Source organism: Acanthaster planci, linkage group LG17 (assembly GCF_054643075.1).
Source record: "Acanthaster planci isolate LZ-2023a linkage group LG17, COTS_SCS, whole genome shotgun sequence".
Lineage (NCBI taxonomy): Eukaryota > Metazoa > Echinodermata > Asteroidea > Valvatida > Acanthasteridae > Acanthaster > Acanthaster planci.
This window is the reverse complement of record NC_141793.1, coordinates 9,230,102-9,252,152: the sequence shown is the minus strand read 5'-3', so window position 1 is coordinate 9,252,152 and position 22,051 is coordinate 9,230,102. Positions and strand designations below refer to the sequence as shown.

Genomic DNA, 22,051 nt, shown 5'->3' with positions numbered 1-22,051 from the left:
AAAGTTAAAGAAATACAAAGGTCCAACTGAAAAGATTGCATGCAAAACAGTTCTATTTCATGGTCTATTTAATATATCAAAATTCTTCCATTTCAACAATCAGTGAGCTCAAATTTTCAAAAAGATGCCTGCCATAGATGTGCGGAAAGGTATCGATTATCATGGAAATTAACACGAAGTGTTTTGCCTGAGTTTAGAAAGTCAATGACATTAATTAAAAAAAAAACAAGCAGTATTATCAGTTTTGACAGAATTGATTTCTGAACGAGTGAAAAATAGCATTGGCGCTAAAATTATAAACACCGATGGGTTGCCAAAATCTTTGGAAACTGGTTTTGATTATAGAGTGCATCTATTGAACCTACACCCGCGAGGTTGGCGTCACAGGTTTCTTATTTATGTCCTTCAGCTGGCTGTGGTGAGGGTAGTTTCCGTTGTGGCAGTGGGGAATGCATCCGCTATTGGCAGACCTGTAACAAGTTCCCCGATTGTCTGGATGCCAGTGATGAATGGCTACCAGAATGTACAGAGGAAATTGGTATGTAAAAAAAACCCCAAAAGATCAATAACGTCTTCCTCCTTCACCCTGTTTAACGCCCCTAACTCCCTTACTCTTAACATCGACAATTCATGTGACTTTTACCTGGGCCTGCCCCGAATTAGTTGCGGTTGTGAGAGCACCCTGTGACTCTCTCTTGTTAGGAATAGGGCTCTGAAAAGAACCACTGAGTTATAACTTGACGTTTTGGTCAAGTATACTCCGACTGTTGTCAGGAAACGGCAGGGCTGGTTAATGAAGCTGTACACGTAATGGGTTTGGTGGTCGAGGGTGCTTGAAGTGCTGAATGCTAGCGGTGATCCTTGGTGCGTGGAGACTTGGATGTTGGATTCTTGTTGCTGAAGCGTAGAGTTTAGGGCAAATGCTTTGGGATGTTTCGTCGGATGCTTCAAGGAGTTGACGCCAGGTTGCTTGAGTTGGAATCTGATGCCTGGTCGGACGGTGTGATGCCGGTAGATATTGATGGCACCTGGCATTCTGTGGGAAAGCCGCCTCTTGAAAGGGGCAATGGACCATGCTGCATCCAAACTGATGAGATGGTCCGTGGTACAGGCGAGCTTGAAGATGGCTGACTTGAAATCCCCTCGTCCGCCGTGTGCCCCGATGCCCTTTCAATATAGTGGGCAGGCATCTGCCGGTTTTTCCTAAATGTATACCTTGCCGCACTCACATAGGGAGCGGTACATTTCCTGGCTTAGGCTGCTTAGCCTAGGGGAAACATCCCTTGGTGAGGGCATTGGACGTCTGAGGTAGGAGACCGTGTCCTAGGGGGTTACTGGGCTGGAGAGGTGGATCTGGTGCTGGTCAAGTTGAAGGTGGTCTTGATGTGCATGAAGCTCTTGGTTTAAGCTGCTCTTGTTACACGCATGCGTGTTATCTGCTCTCACCCTCCAATCCACTGACGTAATAGTAAGCTTCTGTATTGCAGCCCTTTTCACCAATGTGCGAAAAGGCTGCAGTACTGTGTGATGAGTCACAACCTATTGGTCGCAATGGTATTGACCTTGACCTGCGCACGAGCTTTGCACCATATACAAGCAAAGGCTTCAAACCCTGGTAACTGAATTAGTCTTTATTAGCTTTGGGCATATATAGATCTCCTTTTATGATATTATCGTCGTTATGTTATATCGTTTAGCTTAGCTTAAGTTTTCTAGTAAGTTTTGTGTTATCCCCTTTTCCTTCCAAAAACAGCGAGAATTTGGACTCTGTGGTTTGCACGGTCACTCGTCAGTGCTTTACTTTTTCTGAAGCCGCCTCATTCGCATCCCTTCTCTCCCCGGTTGCAAAAACTCAATTCAATTCCAGTGTGTGGCCAACGGAAGTTCCAGTGCAAAGAGCCAAGACGAGACGGATCGGTCAGGTGCATCAGCCAAAACTTCGTCTGTGACGGTTACAACGATTGCGGTCAGGCATCGTTGAGACGGAGCCGTGCAGTGAAGACTTCAGACGAAATGCGATGTCCACTTCAAAGTAAGTCATGTTAATGGGATTCTACGGCTCATTGGCTTCATACAACGTCTGAATAATTGACAACTATCGGATAGGTGAATTGTTGAGCGCGTACAAATTATTCGTCCAACCCGATGCACAGCATTTCCTCTGTCACCGAATGAAATTATTTTTACCATTGCACAAATGTCAACCATGTAACAATACATGCATGCATACTTTTCTGTTCAGAGAACAAATACATCCGGTTCGTGCGTTAACGCTCATAATTTTGCTAACAGAGACCCTATTGTGTCCGAAGCTCCACCCAGTGGTAGTACCATGTAATCTTGGACTGATTTCTGTCGCTGCGTTATTTTCCTCTTTCTTACTGGAATAAGAAATATGAAATAGGGCCAGAACCAGTCAACAAAATCGAAGTTCTATTTCAAGAATGCCGTCAAACAGAATGAATAATGTTACCACATGTGAGAGAAGGTCCACCAATCAGATGACAGGGATTCATGAGGGTATGGTATCATTCATGTTCAAGAATATAAACACACCACAATGTTGCCTTGTTGATGGAGATGTAATGCAGCTCTTCACACAAAATGGACGATGCTGACGACAAGGGCGGTTTAGCACGATTCCCTCTTCGTATGCAAAACAACATACTTTTAACGAAAATTGTGAACCAGATGGCTCGAATAAACCTCACTTATAATTTTGCCCACTGTATTGCATCATACGATAATATATTAGCATCACAGTTAGAGCATGGCTGTTTTGCTGCACAGGCCTCACTTATAAGCAGCGGTTGGTAGTCAGATCGGGTCCGGGGCTACTTGATCTTCTTATTCTCATGACACTACAGACAACTTCCAACATCAGTCGGTGATCCCTAGCAATACAAGAATCGTTGATTTGTCAACTGTCTGAACTGTTACTTAAAGAAGCTCTGGCTATCAGTCGTTACGAGCCTACACTAAACATTGGATTAAGGGCTTCTAAAGAACTCGCTTTGGTTGGTAGGGTTCATTCGACAGGTACCACCTCCTTCTTGACCACCCACTGGTGAGTCACTCTCTCCCTCCCCCTTAACTCCTGCTATATGGCTGTCACTTTATGATACCATCTCAATCCTGAAGATGTTTTGAATAAATCAAACTTGGCTAATATTGGTCTTTTTGGAGTCTGCAAAATGCTGAGTTATCTAAATATTATTAAGGGACCTACTGGTGTTGAGGTGTGACTGAGCAGGTAGGTTTGTCAGTAACAAGCCACTTGTCAGCTTTAAAAGCACAACACAAATTTCTTGAGTGCGACCTCCAACTTGATTGTCTTGGAACTGCATAGACGAGGAACCACCTAAGAACTACTACCGATGTCGAGGCGGCGTGGAGTTTATCCACGAGTACGACGTGTGCAACACTGTAGAAGACTGCCGTTTGGGTGATGACGAAGCAAACTGCCCCTTGTCAGGACGACGTGGTGAGTGATTGTCACCCAAGCGTACAAAATAAAGCAGGTGTGTAGTTACAACAATTACCATCGTTGTGTGTGGTACGGGTTGCCAGATGAATATGTAGTGGTAAACAGTGATTTTCGTATTTGTCTCGAGAAATACACCAGAGCCGTGGCTTTTCAGTGTTCCAAAAAGCTCAAAAGGGCTGCGATCAAATCAGTTTTCCTTCATGTCCATTCAAGTACTGTTTCCGCGGGAACAGTGCATGACAGCCTAAAGGCTTTTTTATTCACTAAACCAACAAGTTTTTTGTTCAGGAGTTATTTAACTTGTGCTTGTTTCAATCAGAATTAATGATTGAGTCTAGTGTCTTGATTGTCAACCGCTGTTTGCGGACGAGCCTATGGCATACCATGTCACCACCACACATATTTCCCGGAATCAGCCACCTTTCCGTAGTTAGCAAACGTGTAATTAGCAACTGCGAATCCTAGGTTATAAAGCGATGAGGCTTATTTTCAATTAAAACAAATCTTTATCAAATGGATACAAGATCTCTACTGGAGCTATATTCACTTGACATTTTACGAGCCGATCCAGCACTGCCTGCTGGCTATGCGCTTTTCTAATCCTTCGCCAATTAGAAAACTCGAAGGTTCGCTTATTGATAAAAACACGGTGGATTGCGCTGGTGTCGCAGTAGGTTTCTGGCTCAACTCCTAAGGAATGTGGCCCCATACTAGAGTTGTTAAACTCCTTTTCCTATTCCCCACTTTGACAGAACCGTTCAAGGACGTTTTCCGTCAACCCTTATGGTATTTTCGGTATCGGAAATTGGTACCGGAGGACCACCACTACCTGTTCGAGAATTTCCCCGCACAGTTCAGGGTGCCCCCGTTTGGCCGCGTCAAAGGCGAAGACCCGGCAGACTGGAACGGTTTCGTCACGTTCAGCGCCACGCCCGACTACAGCGACCTTGTCGACGTGCCAAAGCTTACCAAGGATGAGGTCAGTCAGTACGGACACCAGAAGGAAGATTTCATCCTGCAGTGCACATACGAACAGACAAAATGTAACATCAGGTGAACTTGTACACATTCGTATATATAAATGTCAACCTTACACTGACAATGTAGAGCTTGGAAGGTAGTCACTGTAACTGCCCCCTCGCCCGAGTTGGTTGATAAGCCTTCTGTAATCTTTTGCATCTATGTTTTCATTTGATATGAGAATCCGTCTTCAACAAGTTGGTCCGAGTTAACATGCATAAAAGAGTGGTTTAATAAAAGATACTGGATCAGTGCCAACATCCATAAACATTACAGTCATTTCAAAACATTGACCCGGTTGGAAATACTGTATGCTTTCTTAAAAATCCTTTAAATAACGAGAGTACAGTACCGTCCAACGCTGTGCAGTGGGAGGTTCTCCAAAGACCAGTACAATAGTAAAGCGACGTAAAATTCTTTGATATTATATTTAAATATCCGCTGAGCGACCCTAGAAGTATTTTGTGTTTGATCAGCAATAGTCTGATTTAATACAAGCCCCCCCCCGCCCCAAGAATTTTTTCCGTTGCTGTTATAAATATCCCAATTGAAACTGAGAGCCGAAAGAAAAAGGTCACATTGCGTAAGTTTTGCGCACATACCCTCGTAGTGATTAAGCACAGACCTCTTTGAATCATCTGGAATAACGTGTTAACTATTGTCCTCCAGCAATTTCGAGACAATTCAAGACGATACCTATGGCAACTGCTTCACTTTCAACGCTGACATTGAGAAGCCGATCACTGCATCCAAAACAGGCGCCAGATATGGTATAGTTAATGAAAGCAACCCGTTGTTTTTATTCTTTGTTGGCATGATAGCCAGATTCTGATATGAATTATTCCTGATTTATTATTCAGGTTAGTTTAATGTTAATTTCACATAAGTATTTCATGGACACTCCATTTTTTGTCTTCCAATCATTTTTGACACCAATTTCACGAAACTCAGACACACATGTCGCTAACGCCCGTTGCATTGACATGTCTGTAGCAATGGTTAACTGTTTCAATTGAAGTTCTCAAGGTACGGGGCCGATATCGAGGCCATGAACCGGAAATGACCAAAGCTTGGGATTGAGCTTTCAAAGATATTGGACATTTATGCCAGGTTTCAGAAAGATCGAGGCTCTTGATTACCATCATCTTTAGAGGTCAACCAGCACCATGGTCGTGAAATAGTCTTGAAAGCCTGGCTAATTTTGGATTAATGCCTGCCTACTGTATCATACTGGTTCATCCAAAATATCCGCGTGCACTGATCTTCATCACTTTGATTCCTTTATCTCAGGAGTGATTTCGCATTAGCCGCCAATATTCTGCTTTCCCTTGTGTCAGCTATTTCGTACAGGTACCTATTGTTTACCCATATTTACAGGTCTTCAAATGACACTCTTCCTGGAGCAGGACGAGTACATCGGCATCTTTGGACCAGAGGCCGGGGCTAGAGTATCTATCAACCCCCCACACATCAGGCCAAGCCCAACTAATGATGGAATCACGGTCAAGCCTGGAACAGTCACATCCGTCGGTCTCAGATACGTAAGAACTTGTCCATTGCATACACATCGAATCGTAAAACCCACTCGGGCCGAGTTAATTTGTAGATGAGTAAGCCAGCACAGCAAGGTCATTGTGTTTGTAGTGGTCGATTTCTTTTTCTGGACAGAAACTGTCCGCTGCTTTCGAGGTCATCTGGGCCAGGAGACTGGGTAGGGACAGCAGTATGTGATTGGTCGCTAGCGATGAGTGAGTCGGCACGACGGCGATACGCAGTATACACAGGGTAGAGAGGGATGATATTGGTTGGTAGCAGGCCAGGATCTCCCCAGTTGGCCTGGCCGGGAGTGAGCTCAACATCAATGGCGACTTTACACCCTGCAAATATGGTTATTGACTGATCATTACATGGAATTCGAGGTTCACCTAGTGTCTAAATGTCAGTACCCCCCCCTTCCTAAATTTCTATGTCTGGGTAAATCACCAGACCGTAATCCCCCATCCGCCGGTTCCCTAGAACAAATTCACCTCTCTAGTTGGATGCCGGCCTCTAGGTGTAGTTGCACATCCTTTGTAAGCAGCCAGCCCCATTGCCTTACGTCTTTGAAAATCTCGCTTAATTCGACCAGCTTCATGCAAATGGCTCATTTTTACAACAGAATTATGTGCTTCGTCAAGGGCGACCCTATGGAAAGTGCTTGAAGAGAATAAGGAACACCAAAATTATTGCTGACGGTAGAATCAAAGTCTCTTCATCCGACCATTACGATCGAGAGGCAAGTTCCCCGTTCACTTGGTATAATAGGCACATCCAAAGTCTACCACCCTTCAGTGCGAAGGGAGAGACGGTCGGTAACGATGAGTGTGTTAACAATGATAAGTGTACCAAAAATTGCATATCTCAGATTATGGTGCCATATATCATGAGTCATCGTGGGGAAATATTTAACGAAACTAGCGAGATAGAAACAAGCTTTCTGGCCTTTATAAATACCTGGGAGAGTTCAAAGACTTTTTAATCTGAATAAAAACATTTTTCAAAATAGTTTGCGGGGTGACACATCCTGCAACCCAAATTGTTGACGGCGAACGTCAAGAGGACAGACCAATTTGATCACGGTTGTGTGAAATAAATGAAGTCCCTCCACGTCTGAAACCTTTTTCACAGGATGAGGTAACAGCATTGTCAGTATAACAAGGAGGTCACAAGATCTGAGAGGCAGAATAAACATATCCCTCTGCTAACACATCCATTTCACATTTCCACTCTACAGCTGTGTAAGAAAACGTGTATTCATGAGGCCATTCTGAAAAACTGCGACTGTGTAGATACTCTGGAACTCGACGGGCCTCGATGCCGGCTGCTAAACGAGACTCAAGGTTAGCTGGGAAACAAAGCACAATTAGTGCCGCAGTGATCTGTCCACATTAGCTGCATCCAATGTGAAACTTGAAAATATTGGCACTATGCTTTTATAAATAGTGAAAATTCTGACTGACCCGAATATGTTGAAAATACATGTTAAGAGTCTGGAGGCTACTTCACTTCAACATGGGCATTTGCATATATGTTCATCGTGTTTCGTATATATGATCCTCATTCGTACACTATTCATATTTGTGTCTTCCTGGTCTTGCCCATGCTCATGTTGTTCCTAGGGCATGTCTTCTTCATATTTTCCCTTTATTCATTCATGTTTTCTCCTTGAGTTTGAATAAATTCTAAAATATTACGATTGGAATGACGAAATGAATTACTTCTTGTATAATTGTGGATTTCAACTCAATTCATTCCCCTTTGTTTAAGGACTGAAGAATTATAACCCTGGAATTGGGGAAACCGAAACTAAAGTGATTCTGTCTATATACACACGAGTTTTCGTGAGTTATGCGGGTAATTTGCTCAGAACCATTCACACCAGTGTTATTTTCAAATACATCTTGTGCTAAATGCAATGACCAGGATATCAAGTCCAATAGGATAGCTAACCTCAAAAGTATAGAAGGCTACCCTCTTTTCTGTTTGCCGATAAGCAGTCCTTGAATCATGGTTACAGAACTAATCTACTAATCAATTTGTGGATCCCTTAATACTTTGCCTTTCTTTTTTTTAACTTGAATAGAAGTGTGCAGGCAACTTATCTACTACCTCAATCAGCATAACAATTTAAGTTGCGACTGCCCCGAACAGTGCAGGTGTGTTTCCTAGGCTCGAGAGTATTATTTTGTTACTTGAATAATCGATATGCCGACTATTTCGTTATACTTTCCGTTTCCATTCATCGAAAAATGCTTCCATTCAGAGGACGCAAAAGAATGTCAAACTTCTTAAACCAAAATTTCAAACACGTCCAAGCATATAATTTTAAAAAAATGGAACAAGTTATTGACATTTTTCTGAAGAAAATTTGCTGTAACACCAATCAACCAGAGGAACTAGATTTCCCGAGGTTGAAACGAAACACCTAGGCGTACAATGGGTCACTCCGACGGTATACTCCAACAGAGATTTGCAACATAGCAGAACAGTCTGTCTGTACATCTTTCATGCACTTGATGGTGTTCAGCCGCCTTTTGTGACACTATTCGGCCTCTGTAACTAAACTGAATTGTATTTAATTTACAGTGAGGTGTATTACACAAAAACAAGTTCGATGTCCAAGTGGCCATCCAAAAAATTCACAGTAAGTAGCTATATTGGATCCTCATGAACCAGGCTGTGTATAGCGAAATTCTTAAGTTTGTCCTTAAATGATTTTTCTTATTTCAGTCTGTTATATTTTCGAATTTTCAGAAACACCTGTTACGAAACATCAATTCAATCAATGAAAAGACTCGGCAATTAAATGAAGAAAATGTTTTGTAAGTATTCTCACCCACAGCAGATATTTTAGAATAGGCGTTGTTAGAGTTTTAAGCTTACAAGACAAATATGACTCGTGAAACTGCAAACTGATCACAGATCAACATGTCATAAAACGTACCAGTATATTGCCAGGCTGTTTCTGGTTGATTTACTTTTTTTTATTTTTCCAATTTCGTGTTTAATCATACTTTATATGTTGTCATTTGTCTGTTTACGAGTGAATAACTTATATTCATCATTTTTATGTCATATCTGAGTAATGGCCAACGAACACTATGGGAAAGTGAACCCTGGGCTCAAGTCAGCGTTCGAAACCTTGAATATGCTCAGTGTTCGAAACCTTGAGCGTTACATGTATATCCAGTTACCAAAAACATTGTCAACCCAAACTTCAGGTAAACTTCGAGTTGGAAGTGGTAGTATGGGTTGTACCATAGACTCGTGTTTACCAGATCTCATGCACATAATGGGACTGTTTTTTACAAACTGCAGCGTGGGCTGTAAATGCAATTCCCATCGTTTTCCCCACAGTGACAATATTGCCCGGCTTGAAGTGTTCTACGAGGAGTTGAATTACGAGAGCACCAAAGAAGTGCCAGCATACCCGGTTTGTTTTATTACTTCAAGCCACCGCTCACGACAGCTATCAGTTGATCAGGAAGTCCTTTACTCAGCCAAAGCTCACTGTTTGCGGTCAATTTTGCTGTGTTACGGTATCTTCCTCACAAGGCCGTTTTATAATGTCTAAGCGGACCAATATTTGCGTAATATATGTGACACGATTGAAGCATTGTTTCTACAATATGGGGGATATAGACATGGTGTGACCTTCGCGGGAAACATCCAAAGCTAGCTGTCAAGGAGTTCCTTTTCTTATTCTTATGTTCTTTTATTCTTTGGTTTGAAAATGACTCTAAAGTTTTTGAGCGGGAAGTATAGGATCAAAGGATCATTTCGTTGCCAGTTGTTTCATAGTAAGTAACTCAAGGTCCGTTAACACATACGTGCTAACCGAAATCCGCGCAGTCAAAATAAAACACGAGGTTTTCTATTGGTTGTTATCATTTAGAGCGGAGAAACCGTGTGGACGCTCGATAAACCGCTGCGTTTAGAAACCAGATCAAGTTTTCCTGATGATGCTGTATTGAGACTGCGCGTTCTGGCTTATAAGCATTCTTGTTGGATATGGCATTACGGTCCAGCTCTAAGTCGTTGTTGGAGAGGATCATTAACATAAATACCGAGCAGGTTACATCTTGTGCACGCCCCGTGCACCGTAAAATATCACGCCACATTATCGCTTTCTGTAAACGCTCGCTGTTAACGTGCACGTGTGTAAGTGGGCCTTTAGTTCATTGCTCAGTGCCGTCCAAAGTTAAGCTGGGTAATTTACTACTTGTGTTGTTTTGTTCTTGGTTCAAGGAGAGTTCCCTGTTTGGAGACATCGGCGGAATTGTAGGCCTTTACATCGGCTTTTCTCTCATCACAGTGTGCGAATTCATCGCTCTCTTCCTGAAACTCATCAAAAAGTCTTGCTGCAATAGGGCCCTCAGGATCTAGTGTTAAAGGAATACAAACCACATCCACTAGAAACAGGAAAAATGGATAGTGGACGTGGAGTGTCTTGAAGTACGTGATAACAAAACAAGCAAAACACCTCGAAGAAAACACAACTCGAAGAAAAGGCTTATGTCCTTTTTTAGTTAGTGAAATCTGTCACTTGAATTCGTGGGTAGGAAAATCTCTGGCCAATAAGCAGAACCAAGTACAGCTTCCAGTTTGATACAGCAGATTCACCATCTGTGTCAGATCAACGTCAAATGTCAAATTGAGGTGCAATGATCCTAATACATGTAGTGTACATATTTCAGTAATATTGGTTTGCAAGGAGTGTTTTCAAAACAATCACTGTAATTACAGGATACATGGAACATGAATACGTGTACACTTTTGTTACAAGAACTTCACCAAATGCTTGGCTCCAGTTCACTAATCAAATACTCCCGAGAGTCCGAAATAGGGACCAAATAGCAATGACGTACTGAATTGAAAGTAATGTTGTTGGAATGTGTAACAATTACTCATCCTGTCAGAAAGGCTGTTAGTTTTGAATTGTTTGAATTTGCAATAAACACTAGTTCAACCCGTCAAAACCATTGTTTACAGACCTGCCTCAGAAAAAAGCGTGGAGTACACATGTTTCCCACCTGTTAAAGGCCTTTCAATTACATTCAAAGTTTTTTCTAAAATTAATGTAACAATCTGAAGGTTAACATGTGCATGAAAAATCGACTGTTAGAACATTTGCACCAAGATCTTTCAGTGTTCGAGCGTTCGTGAGTTGTTGATGTTTTTTAAAGAAATGAATGCATTTTTACATTGTTAACTAATGACACTGTTGTTGTCTAGCCAAGTCCATCAAAGGTTCGTGAAAATCCACATCAGAGGTCCATTGAAATAATGTCAAACACTGTTCACGTGATCTTTAACAAAACAATTCTTTATCACTTCATTGGACACTACTTCTGGGTGGAAATTGGGGAAAAAAACCCGTGTAGAACCTGACTACAACGGTGATTGACACTTTTGACTTCTACGCATTTTTAGCAGTTAGAATCTTGATAAATAACAAATGAAATAATAATTCATGTATTAAATGTTTATTTCAAACAACGTAAAAAGGGTTAGGTATTCAGTAGTAAGGATTTAAATAATCTTTGAATGTGTTTTTGGAGTATATATCTTTCTCTTCGAAACAGCTCTGCCACATTTTATACGAAGTGATATTGTCAACAACGTCATGAAGGCATCTGCTGAAAATCTTGGGAAATTGGAAGCTTCCTGCACTAACTGTTTGTCATGCCGCATTTTGTTGCAAACTTCAAGCCCTGACTAACGGCTGATGAAAATATGGAACTTTTAGCTAATAAAACAGTTGAATATAATGAACTTTATTAACAATACAGTGAATTGTGATCCCTTTTAATCAGTTACTGTCTTTCTATTTCTATTTACATTGTGAGAAAAGCCTTCCGTAATTGTAATTTTATTTCACTTTTGAATAATTGGTGGGCCTTTTTTTCATTTTGTTGTGTTTGGTAATTTGTCTAAACTTAAAAATAAACAAGATCAAGTTTTGAAAGATATGATTTTCCTATGAAGTTTAAAGTTAATCAAATTTGTTACCGTGATTTTATTTCAAGGCCTGACGCGTGTTGGCCTGCATGCCTGAAAACGCGAATGGAAAAAGTTAACATTCTTTACTGAATTGTCTCAGGGGAAGCATTCCGCGAGAATGGCTTGTCTGATTAACATACCAATTGTGTCAAAATGATCGTTGGATATTATTTAAATCCCCTATGCGGGTTCAACACCTAAAAACTGAATTTCAATCACTGAATAACGATTTTTGCAAACAAATTAAACGTTAGGCGCACTGTCACTGAAATCATTTTAAACTAACAGTCGATGCAATCTTTGCAGTAAAGGTCCTATACACAACAGGCAGCCTGTAACAACCTGTACATTAAAACTCTTGTATTTCCATTCTAAACATTTTCCATGAAAAAGCAGAAAATATGTTCTATCTATATAAAAGCCATTTTCATTTAGTTCATTAAACTCTGAGTTCTAGGTTTTTAAAGTTCAAAAATTACTGCAAAAATACAATACAGGGCCACACTATTGAGGCTTTAATTAAGCTAGTACTGAAGAAAGGATTTCAAAAAACAAGGGCTATTAACATGCTACGCCTCATGGAGTTAAAACTTCGAAAGATAAAGTGAGCGTTCGTAAAACTGTGTTGTTATTTTTGGAGAAAATATTTTATTATTAGTTATTTTTTTAATTTTTGTAATTTATTGTTGAAACTGCAAACTTTGAGCATTTTCTAATGGGAAATCAGACACACTACAACTTCCAAATGTTGAAGAAAATCGAAAAGCCCTTAAAATTTGAATAAGCAATAAAGAAACCTTCTAAAATGTACACAATACAATTTAAAAATTCAAAAATGTAATGCTTCAACTCTGACTTATACCTCCAAACGTGTCATCGGATACGGTAACTTTTAGACTGACGAGTTAAATTCATGTCATTGTGTTGCATCTTAGCAGTGAGCGGTATGAACTAAATGTACTGATAAGAATGACGCTAATCAAGATATTAACGCCTCCACCGTTCCTCGTTGCCTTCAGAATTTGACATGAATGGTTAATACATCAGCCACTCCAATGTCTGCAAATAAAAACAGGAAAATAACTCACGAGGAAGCGTCTGTTTCACACGAGGACCTTTCAAAACACAAGGAAAGACGAGCAATATAAAGACTCCTTTGCATCTCCGGATAGAATCAGCCTAAGATCGAAACCCGTGCTAAATATTAGGCAAGCCGAAAAAGAAATCTCTTTTAGCGTCCCAAAGACTCAGTTTCAATTTGTGTAAAGGTTCACCAGTTCTGGTGGTGATCGATATTTATATTCACCTGCATGTGTACAACAAAATGTGTGGGGTTTAGCCTAATAACGTTCACATAGGCATACATGTATGTGGAAAATAGGACATTCGACTGGATATTCTTCACTGACACTTTTTTTCGGCACCGGAGGAGAATCAGTCAGTGCGGAATATATGTAATGTGACTCAGGCGCATGAGTTGAGCAACTTCTTCGAAAATACCAGCATGATAAACTTAATTCTTCCCTTAGTGGGAAAATGTGATGCGATCTGGGAAAACCCTTCCGAGGCCGCCAAACGTGTTTTAGAAATAATGGCAAAATAGTCTCCGATTTTTTTTGGACAGTTGGAGATTTTCTCACTTATGTCTGAATTGGCACTGGCGGTAGGATGATTGGAAATGTCGATTTTTATTTTTTTTGCGGGGGGGCTCCTTATCTTTACTTGTTTAAAAGAGGAACATTTTCGTAACATTTCACGGGGTGTTATTTTTTTCACTGAAATCACTGGCCTTCAAGGCCGTAGCCAGGGGGGGCTAGAGACACATGTCCCCCACAAATTCCTGGTGCCCCTACTAAACAACGAGATAAGATAATCAATAGTCAATGGACGAATGGATATTGAAGAAGGCTAACAAAAGCTAACAAAACACGACACTGAAAGCTGGTGCCCCCCCATAAGATGTTGGTGCCCTTGTGCCCCATCCCCCCCGTAAAATCCTAGCTACGGCACTGCTGGCCTGATATAATTCTTCAGAGAACACTTTGGACAGCATAAAGGGAAAAAAAGTTACCGACTATGTTGTTCCAGTTGCAGACTGTCTTCTTCTTGCAGTAGAATATTTTGGAGCGTACCGTTATTCCATGTAGACTTCCTTCCCAATTACAGTCACACGTCGGAGCACAGTCAGGTACAATCAACCAGCCACAGTCAGAAGAGCAGACGCTATACGTGCACTTGTCGAATAAGAACCGCCGATAGCCACTCCTGGAATGAACAAAGAGACAGTGTCGGTCACCTGGCCCATTTTACAACCCTCGGCGCCGCAACGCCAAAACAAGAGGGACCTTTCCTACATGCGGAGAAAATCATCACCACACCATCTCCCGGAGTTCCCAGTCATGCCCCTGAACCTGTACGACTGTTTTATGGTATCCAATACATCTTTCTCTGACTACTTTTCATTATGCTGCTGTGGAAGTGCATTTGTAGCCACGTCCCTAAAATAACTCCGAGCAGCAAGGTGGATGCTCTGTACTGCCAAGTCATTTCCTGGTCATATGGGCGTCTTGGGGATACTGGTCTTTCAAGAATTCTTACTCTTCAGTGCTTGGGGTCTGGCCAATGGGATTCTACAGGCTTGTAGTGTATGCCTGGGGTGAGGATTACATGGAATCTTTACCAAGTTGGCCCATTGGGGAAAAAAGGTAGGACCATATTAGGTCATATGTGGATAGTTTCATCACCGGGGTTGCTACGGGGGTTTAAAGTACCACTTCTCCCACAGTCACTTCGCCCCATGCACCCATTTCCGAATAAGCCCATTTATCACTTCGCCCACGCGTCACCGGCCACAGCCTTTTTCAAAATTGAAAAGAGAGGAAGACCATTAAAACGACTACCTGATCCTCCTGAATTCACTTTGATTGCCAGAAGAGATCAAAATACTAAATAGCAGTAGGAGGATGTGGTGGAGTTACAACGTATCGAGGTTTTCCTTCATGTAAACCGATGCAAAGCTAAGAGCTGGCGGGGCACCGCCGCATATAACGGGAACAACGTGGAATGGCTAGGAGCCTGAGCCACGCCTGCGGTAACATAAAATACTTTCCGAATTTTAACAACCCATATTTGATTTTAAAGAAATGATTAAAACTTCCAAATACTTTCATTGACTTAGTTGTAGATTACAAACGTTTCACAATAGTTCGCTGGCACGACTTTACAACGCGTTGACCAATGATAGAGCACGAAATCTGTCGACCCAATGCGCGTTTAGAAAGGGTCGACAAATTGTACCGGTGATAATGCTTCTTAAAAATGTCTCTATTGTGTCTGAGTCTTGATGTTTTAATTACTGTATCCAAAGCTTTGCACACAATAAGCAAAATGATGCGCAGATTTGTCGACTAATCACAGGCTTACTGAGGCGAAATTAGGGGAAGGATTATTACCACGCCAAATGTTGTGTGGGGGAAGTGGCGCATGGGCAAAGTGGCACGTGGGGGAAGTGGCAAATGGGCGAAGTTACTGTAAAAAAAGAAAATATCCCCGCTGCTTTGACACAATAACAGACGTTTGGTTCAGCCAATGTGATACAGGTTTGTCAGAAAAGTGTTTACACTCCAGGTCGAACTTTTTGTGTACGATCAACTTTAAATAAGACGCATAGATAGTGCGTTGAATCCGAGAAATGAGAGCCCAAAGAGAACTTTCTAAGACAGCATTGGGTTTACAAAACAAATAACGAAAAACCTCTCTAGTTAAACAACTTTACAAAGATTTGAAAATAAAACGTAATACTTGCTGTACTTTGACTCTGTAAATGGATCGTACTTCAGAACCAAATGGTTTCCGTATACGTGCCGAGACATTGCATGAAATCTGAACAGTGTAGAGTATTATGATTGATATGGTCAGTCCCCTCCCACCTTAGATCGGGCAAGTGATCCCTTGAAATAAGCATTCGGGGCTCTTCAAAACATAATGACACATAACTGGGATCCACGTGGCTTTTCTGATAATTGTCATTTGTTCACTTGGTGAGATCACTACTTTGAAGAGGCATGTGGTACGGTGGCTCTGAAACACCGCGCGCTTTTAGACTTTCATGGCACGTCAGTGATGTCTTCAGCCTACGAAATAAAAAACGCCACCATGTGCCATTGACAATTTTGATGAGCCCCATATCGTAAGGTCATCAATTCATCTTTGGCCTTGATTTCAACACTTTTCATGAAATACTTTGCAGTTGCAGATCCCATGAAGGCGCAGGCCCATCTTTATGGTTTGTTTGATCGTTTTGGTTTCTTTTTAATTTCTTTTTCTTGTTTCACAGGTATAACTTTTATTTGATCGAGCCCCTTCTTCTGATAGAGTGGCAGATCCAGGTTTTATCAAAGGGGTCAGATTTGCTAATGTCCAACTGTAGCGGGCAGGCGAAAAGATATTGTGCATTACAATGTTACTGATGCCATTTGACCTTTATAAGTGTGGTAGGACGTCATCGTTTGCTATTGATACTAGCCAGTTCATAATTGTGACGTGACTTCGGTTTAAACCACACCCACTGCACATAGAAATACGTGGAAGTACGGAACCGGAAGTCAACGCGTAACTTTAGTGTTTGTCCAATGGGGGCCGGCAAACCGGATAGTGTTTCTTTAATTTATTTACCTATTTGTTGGTGCCAGAGCGGAAGAGAGTCGAGACTTACCCCATCCATGTCTGTGGTCTCAAGTCTTCATTGAAGAACTTCAAAGACAGATATGTGAGAAAACATTTCCCTCGTTCGTTAATTTATGTTCAACCTCGATTACATTTTATGGTTTTATTGAGTAGTATATTTTCATAAATACGGGATTCGTCTCTGCTATTTAATCTTCCTTTTCTGTACCCAACTGATATACCCCCAAGTTATGTCCAGCATACGGCTTGATGGATATCGACTGGGTCAAATATCACTCCTTCTTCTGGAGCCACGGCCTCGTATACCGATGCGTGTCTCAACTTACGGAGCTTCAATGCCTCCCATTGATCCGTGAAGCGGAGTGATCCCTTGATGTAAATCGCTCCAGGGAGACTGCAAGATGTTAGTTGCTCCGAGCCAGTTCGTAGCATCACTGCCCGTCCCGTTAAATCGCATAACAAGGCACTCTACTTTGGGGTTGAGGGTGAATAGGGTCAGCTTCACCTACAACGCGAGAGAGACAAGCCCGGTGAGCCTCTAGGCGACTTGGGGGAGGAGAACACTTGGACGACTATACACTCGGATGCCTGAATCAAGCTAACTTTCTAAAACCACTGGATGCCATTTGAGACTGTGTTTCCTCGTCATATCCGTCACAAATCTGTAGCGCCTAACACACGTGAGTTCAGGCATGGAGTGACCAGAATTTTAATTTCCATTGCCTGCAGACTACGATAAACGTATACTTGAATAATTATGAACGGAGCCTTAAAAGTAGATCTACCATCCAACACTGAGGTTGAGCTCTTGACATATTTCGTCTTTGAATGACAATATGGTGACATCATACTCAACTTCTCACAGGCTGCATTATTTTAGCTTATTTGATATTTAATTTCTTTGGAAATGGTAATGTACTAATTCTGAACGTGCCTCTTTGTATTAGCAAAACGCCAGTGTTTAATAGGAGATAGAGATTAAAGCCAGCTGCTCCCCCAAAAAAGAATCGTTCATTCCCCCCCCCGAAGTAATGTAAACATATTCACCTCATGTATCGTTAGATTGTTCCACAGGTGAAATATAAGATTGTCCCGGTAGTGATGTAAGCTGTTAAGGCTGCGGTCTGCTTCGTTTTGTGTGGGGTCATCTGTGGAAGTGGTCCAAGCTTCATATATAGCCCGACCAATTTCGGCTCTCCCTTTGAAGGCTAGCAGCCATTCAAAGTCTAAACAAGAAATGGTTCGTTTAAAGTGTAGAATGGATTTTTGGGTTTCTTTTACATTGGGGCTGAAAGGTCGGAAAGATTTTTTTTTTAGTCTGCATATCAAGCAATACGTGAAAAAAGAAGGCAATTGGTCAGCAAAGGCCGCTGGTCAAATTTGGACAAGGTACTGAGATTTGCTGAAGGGTTTGTTGGGCAATTACGTGTATTTGCAACGTGGATCTACATGTACATGCAAATACGAATATTTGAGTGGTTTTGACGCCATAAAAAATGAAATAAACCATAAAACGGAAACAAACAAAACAGAAAAGAAAGCAAAACAAAAACAAACACCCGGACTCAAGACCTTGACCAAGAACAAAAACTAAAAACCAAAGAGAGCTAATTTCTGGCCATGAACTTGTTCGTGATTGCTGCAGCACTGCTGTGAACAACATGCTTTGCCATGTTTCCCGACAGCGGGGAGCCCCTACAGCCTCATTTTCGGTTTTGGTGCATAAAATTTGCATAAGTATTAAGAAAGGCCCATACATGCAGCGTGTTGCTGATAATAAGCACACGAATAACATAAGAAAGACGCAGTTACCTCGCACGCAGAACCTACCTTCAATATAACAACCGAGGATCTCCAGCCGTGCACTGCATTTGACGTTCCATTCAAGCATAAAGAGAGTCAGGCTTCTGGTTTTAATGACTGGGTCAAGGAAATGCTTCATCTCGCTTGTTGTGTCTATGTTTCCAGAAAATATCTGCAATAGGAAGGTAAAAGGCCGTACGTTTTGCTATGCCTTCACCACTGAGGGAGAGTTCTGCTAACGCATGAGAAACATTGATGACGCTATCCAGACGCTGTTTTCTAGCCTATAAGAACTTGGTGGCCTTTAAAATAAATAGGCCTTCCAAAATCAAATGTGCATGCATGTATTTTAGAAACACCTTCCACAAAATTTTGTTTAGGGCTTTCACTTTTTCCCTCGATTTCCATTTGAACTGAATAATTTTGGAAAACCTAGCTATATTATAGTGTTGTGGATGCATTCAAAAACCAGACGTTTGAGTCTATGTGATTGAAGGCCAGTGAATGGAACCAAAATAGCCGCACACTGACAGTAATTAACTTAATTCAGGTTCTGCATGAGCTTTTTTCTGACAACGTTACGCCTTAAAGGTGTTTTTTGTAATGACAAGTATACAGCATGTCCCCAGAGCGCATAGATGTATCTTCATCGAAATAATTTGGAAAATATTTGGTCATAAGATTTGGATGAATCTTACCTCATCCAAGAAAGGAAAATAGTAAGGATTTTCAACATTTGAAAATCCAATCACTTTTTTAAATGTAGAGCCAATAACGAACAGTGGGAATAGCCTGGCATCCCCACGCTGAAGAAGTCAAGGACAAAAAATCCCCAATCGACTTTTGATTGTACATGGTACATGGTTGGCTAAACACAGAAATCGAAGCAGAAACTGCGAACGCGACAGACATGCATAGAAAATGTATAATTGTGTATCCGTTGTTTTCACAGAATAAAGTGAAATTCGTTTTGTCCGACTGTCACTTCGTTTTAAATAACTGCTTTCCAGTAATGCAAACCGATTGATATATTTTTTTTTCGGATGTCATGGCAGTGTCCTTTTTTTCAAGAGTATTTAGGAGTGTTTAGAATTACTCCTTGCAGTCATTTTGGCACCCAATTTTTTAAAATCAAACATTTTATTGTGACGCAGCGCCCATTTTTTTCTGAGACAGGTAAGCCAAAAGTGTATGCTGTTTCCATTGTGGAGCTCGATAGACTTTTTTACTAATAAATTCATAATTATGCACACGTAAGCTAAAATTGCCTCGGCAGCAACAAATGTGAGCGGGCCATTGAAAACGTACAGGGGTGCGATTTTTATCATGTTCTCAGGTTTTCTGGCTTTGTTTTGTTTTTGCTATTAGTTTCTAATCTGAGCACAATTTTTAGTGCCTTGTGAAAAAAACTTTACAATCGTGAATTTTCCTTTGTGCATGAGATTGCCGTATCTAAGCTGGTCTCCTATCATGCAGCTGTTTTCGAGCAAACATGATTTAATGGGATTGTCTGAAGAAAAAAATGAACAAAACCAGAAAACCTGAGAGAATGATCGAAATCGCACCCCTAAACAATTTCAATGGCCCGCTCAGGGTTTGTTGCCGCTAAGGCCATTTTTGCACATGCGTGCATAATTATAAATTAACTTTATTAGTGGAAAGGTCTTTGCACACGGGCTGGCAATTTCAAGTGAACATATAAACGTCTGTTTGGTTTAGTTAAAACTTCACATTTACGGTGTTAATGAAAGTCTACACATGTATGCATGTTTTTAAAAAATCGAGCGTGGCACAGCCAAATTGGTGTGGGGGGAGGGGGTTGGAATCAGCGTCCACCCAGCTATGGGAGGGGGCTAAGTAACCCGATCTATTTAAGCAAATTAGTAGGCGTATATGAAATTTAATCTGTGCTACACATTATATTTGTATTTTCATTGTCGTGTTAAAAAGTTTTGTGAAATACAAAGATAAACTAGGAACGATCCGAGACTTCCATGTCAAATAATCAATGGCATACCTAAAACTAGATAGATACGAGCTTCTATCCAACCCTAAAAGTTTAGGGTCAGCAGTTGCAGTTGAAGCAATTTTGTCATATTTCTGTCATCATATCTATGTTGTAAGGATTCAGGGTTTTATTTAATGTTTTGGGGTAAAAAGAGTTACAGTTTAACTGCTCAGGATCTCACAGAAAGAAAATTTTCGTTATGTAACAAATAGGCCTACACATAAATATGTACACAGTGTTGGAAATTTGTGCAAATGACACTCTGCCTCCACCCAGTTGCTTTCCTCTCTCTGCTTGTTTCAGTACCGGCATATTATTTTGTAATATAATATGAAACTCTGCATTTATGTGACATAATAATATCTTGCCACAGCAAGTTTGCTGCGAAGCATTTCGTACCCTGTTGTCAGCCAGGAATTTTCACTCGCCTGCTAACTCACCCGGGCTGGATACAGGAGGAGTAGAGAGTGTTACAACATTTTTCCGTGAGAGGTTGTGTTTGGAATCTCGCTTTTAACGGTTATCATTTAAGCCGTAGCTAAACTATTTTTAATATGACATCGACGCCCAGTGGATTGAAAGAAAATGCACATTTCTTAAAAACATTCTTTATAGAAGTGCTAGGCTAAGGAATGGGAAATTTGCTTTTTAGTGGTATATACATAAAAACGACCCAAGTAAATATTCTTGTAAATGGCGATAAAAGTGACTCAGAAAAAGGTCTCATTTGTTTTAGATGGGGGGTTCCATCCCAAGTATGAAGGAGTTCCTACCTTTCTTTGTCCAGAGTAGTCCTTGTAATTGACTTGTGTTGTTCCGCCCGATGCATCCGTGTACGCAAGTTCGAACCGGGTGACCCAGCCTCCCCCATTCACTCCAAAACCCTGCGTGACAACTCCCGTGACCTCTGTCAATGCGATTAGTTGGACCCTCAGCCAGGGGTGTGCATCGCCAGCCGCTGCAGTCCAACCAGCGGCCGGTAGATTGAGTCTGGCCCTGGCCGCTGTGTGGGTGCCGTCTGCTGACGACGAAGCGGTCACTAAGGTGTCTTGGATAGCTGTGGACTCCATACCAAGGGCGACAGCACATTCTCCACAAGGAACGAAAGAAAATGGAAACTTACGTAACAACTACAGCAAAAAGAACAACAAAACAACTACTTGAGCAAAACCTGGAAGAAGATGGGCAAATGTCTTGTCCGAATTCGTCCAAGACAAATTGTTAGTACAATGTCAAAACATTGTTTCCGGTTATACGTCAAATCTCTTCTTTTGATTTCAGCCATAGCTCACCTCGTTTAATTTGGCATCGACGCCCAAACGTACCGGCAAGGCACATACAGGAAAAGGTCTGCTCACCGTCTCTGCCTGCACCATCACACAACGCACCATTTTGACATGGATTTGGCACACACTGCTGCATGGGATCCTGAGGAAGCAATGACATTTCAAATGTGTGGAAAGTTCTGTCTTTTTCCGGTGATCGAATAAATGATTTTTGTTATG

At 41.3% G+C, this 22,051-nt stretch overlaps 2 protein-coding genes across 3 annotated transcripts in view; one reads left to right on the top strand and one right to left on the bottom strand.

Moving 5' to 3' along the window:
* Positions 1-12,018, top strand: part of LOC110985529 (uncharacterized) — a 38,968-nt gene extending 26,950 nt beyond the window's left edge. Inside the window, exons 15-27 of one of the 2 annotated variants that reach the window (XM_087148273.1) lie at positions 410-538; positions 1,868-2,032; positions 3,350-3,484; positions 4,240-4,540; positions 5,177-5,277; positions 5,885-6,048; positions 6,666-6,782; positions 7,281-7,386; positions 8,130-8,202; positions 8,633-8,690; positions 8,801-8,868; positions 9,404-9,479; positions 10,295-12,018. In XM_087148273.1, the coding sequence (XP_087004399.1) occupies positions 410-538; positions 1,868-2,032; positions 3,350-3,484; positions 4,240-4,540; positions 5,177-5,277; positions 5,885-6,048; positions 6,666-6,782; positions 7,281-7,386; positions 8,130-8,202; positions 8,633-8,690; positions 8,801-8,868; positions 9,404-9,479; positions 10,295-10,432 (1,631 nt within the window). In that variant the 3' untranslated portion in view covers positions 10,433-12,018. Of the gene's footprint in view, positions 1-409; positions 539-1,753; positions 2,033-3,349; positions 3,485-4,239; positions 4,541-5,176; positions 5,278-5,884; positions 6,049-6,665; positions 6,783-7,280; positions 7,387-8,129; positions 8,203-8,632; positions 8,691-8,800; positions 8,869-9,403; positions 9,480-10,294 lie in introns of both variants that reach the window. The other variant, XM_087148272.1, reaches the window with a different exon arrangement.
* A 119-nt stretch (positions 12,019-12,137) lies between these two features.
* On the bottom strand, positions 12,138-21,651 carry LOC147796334 (uncharacterized). The gene is made up of 6 exons (XM_087148274.1): positions 21,320-21,651; positions 18,566-18,710; positions 17,783-17,961; positions 17,062-17,240; positions 14,121-14,314; positions 12,138-13,108 (listed from the first exon to the last, which is right to left on the bottom strand). Exons 1-6 carry the CDS (start codon positions 21,614-21,616, stop codon positions 13,065-13,067), a joined length of 1,038 nt encoding a protein of 345 aa, XP_087004400.1. The 5' UTR covers positions 21,617-21,651; the 3' UTR covers positions 12,138-13,064.
* Positions 21,652-22,051: the final 400 nt, after the last annotated feature.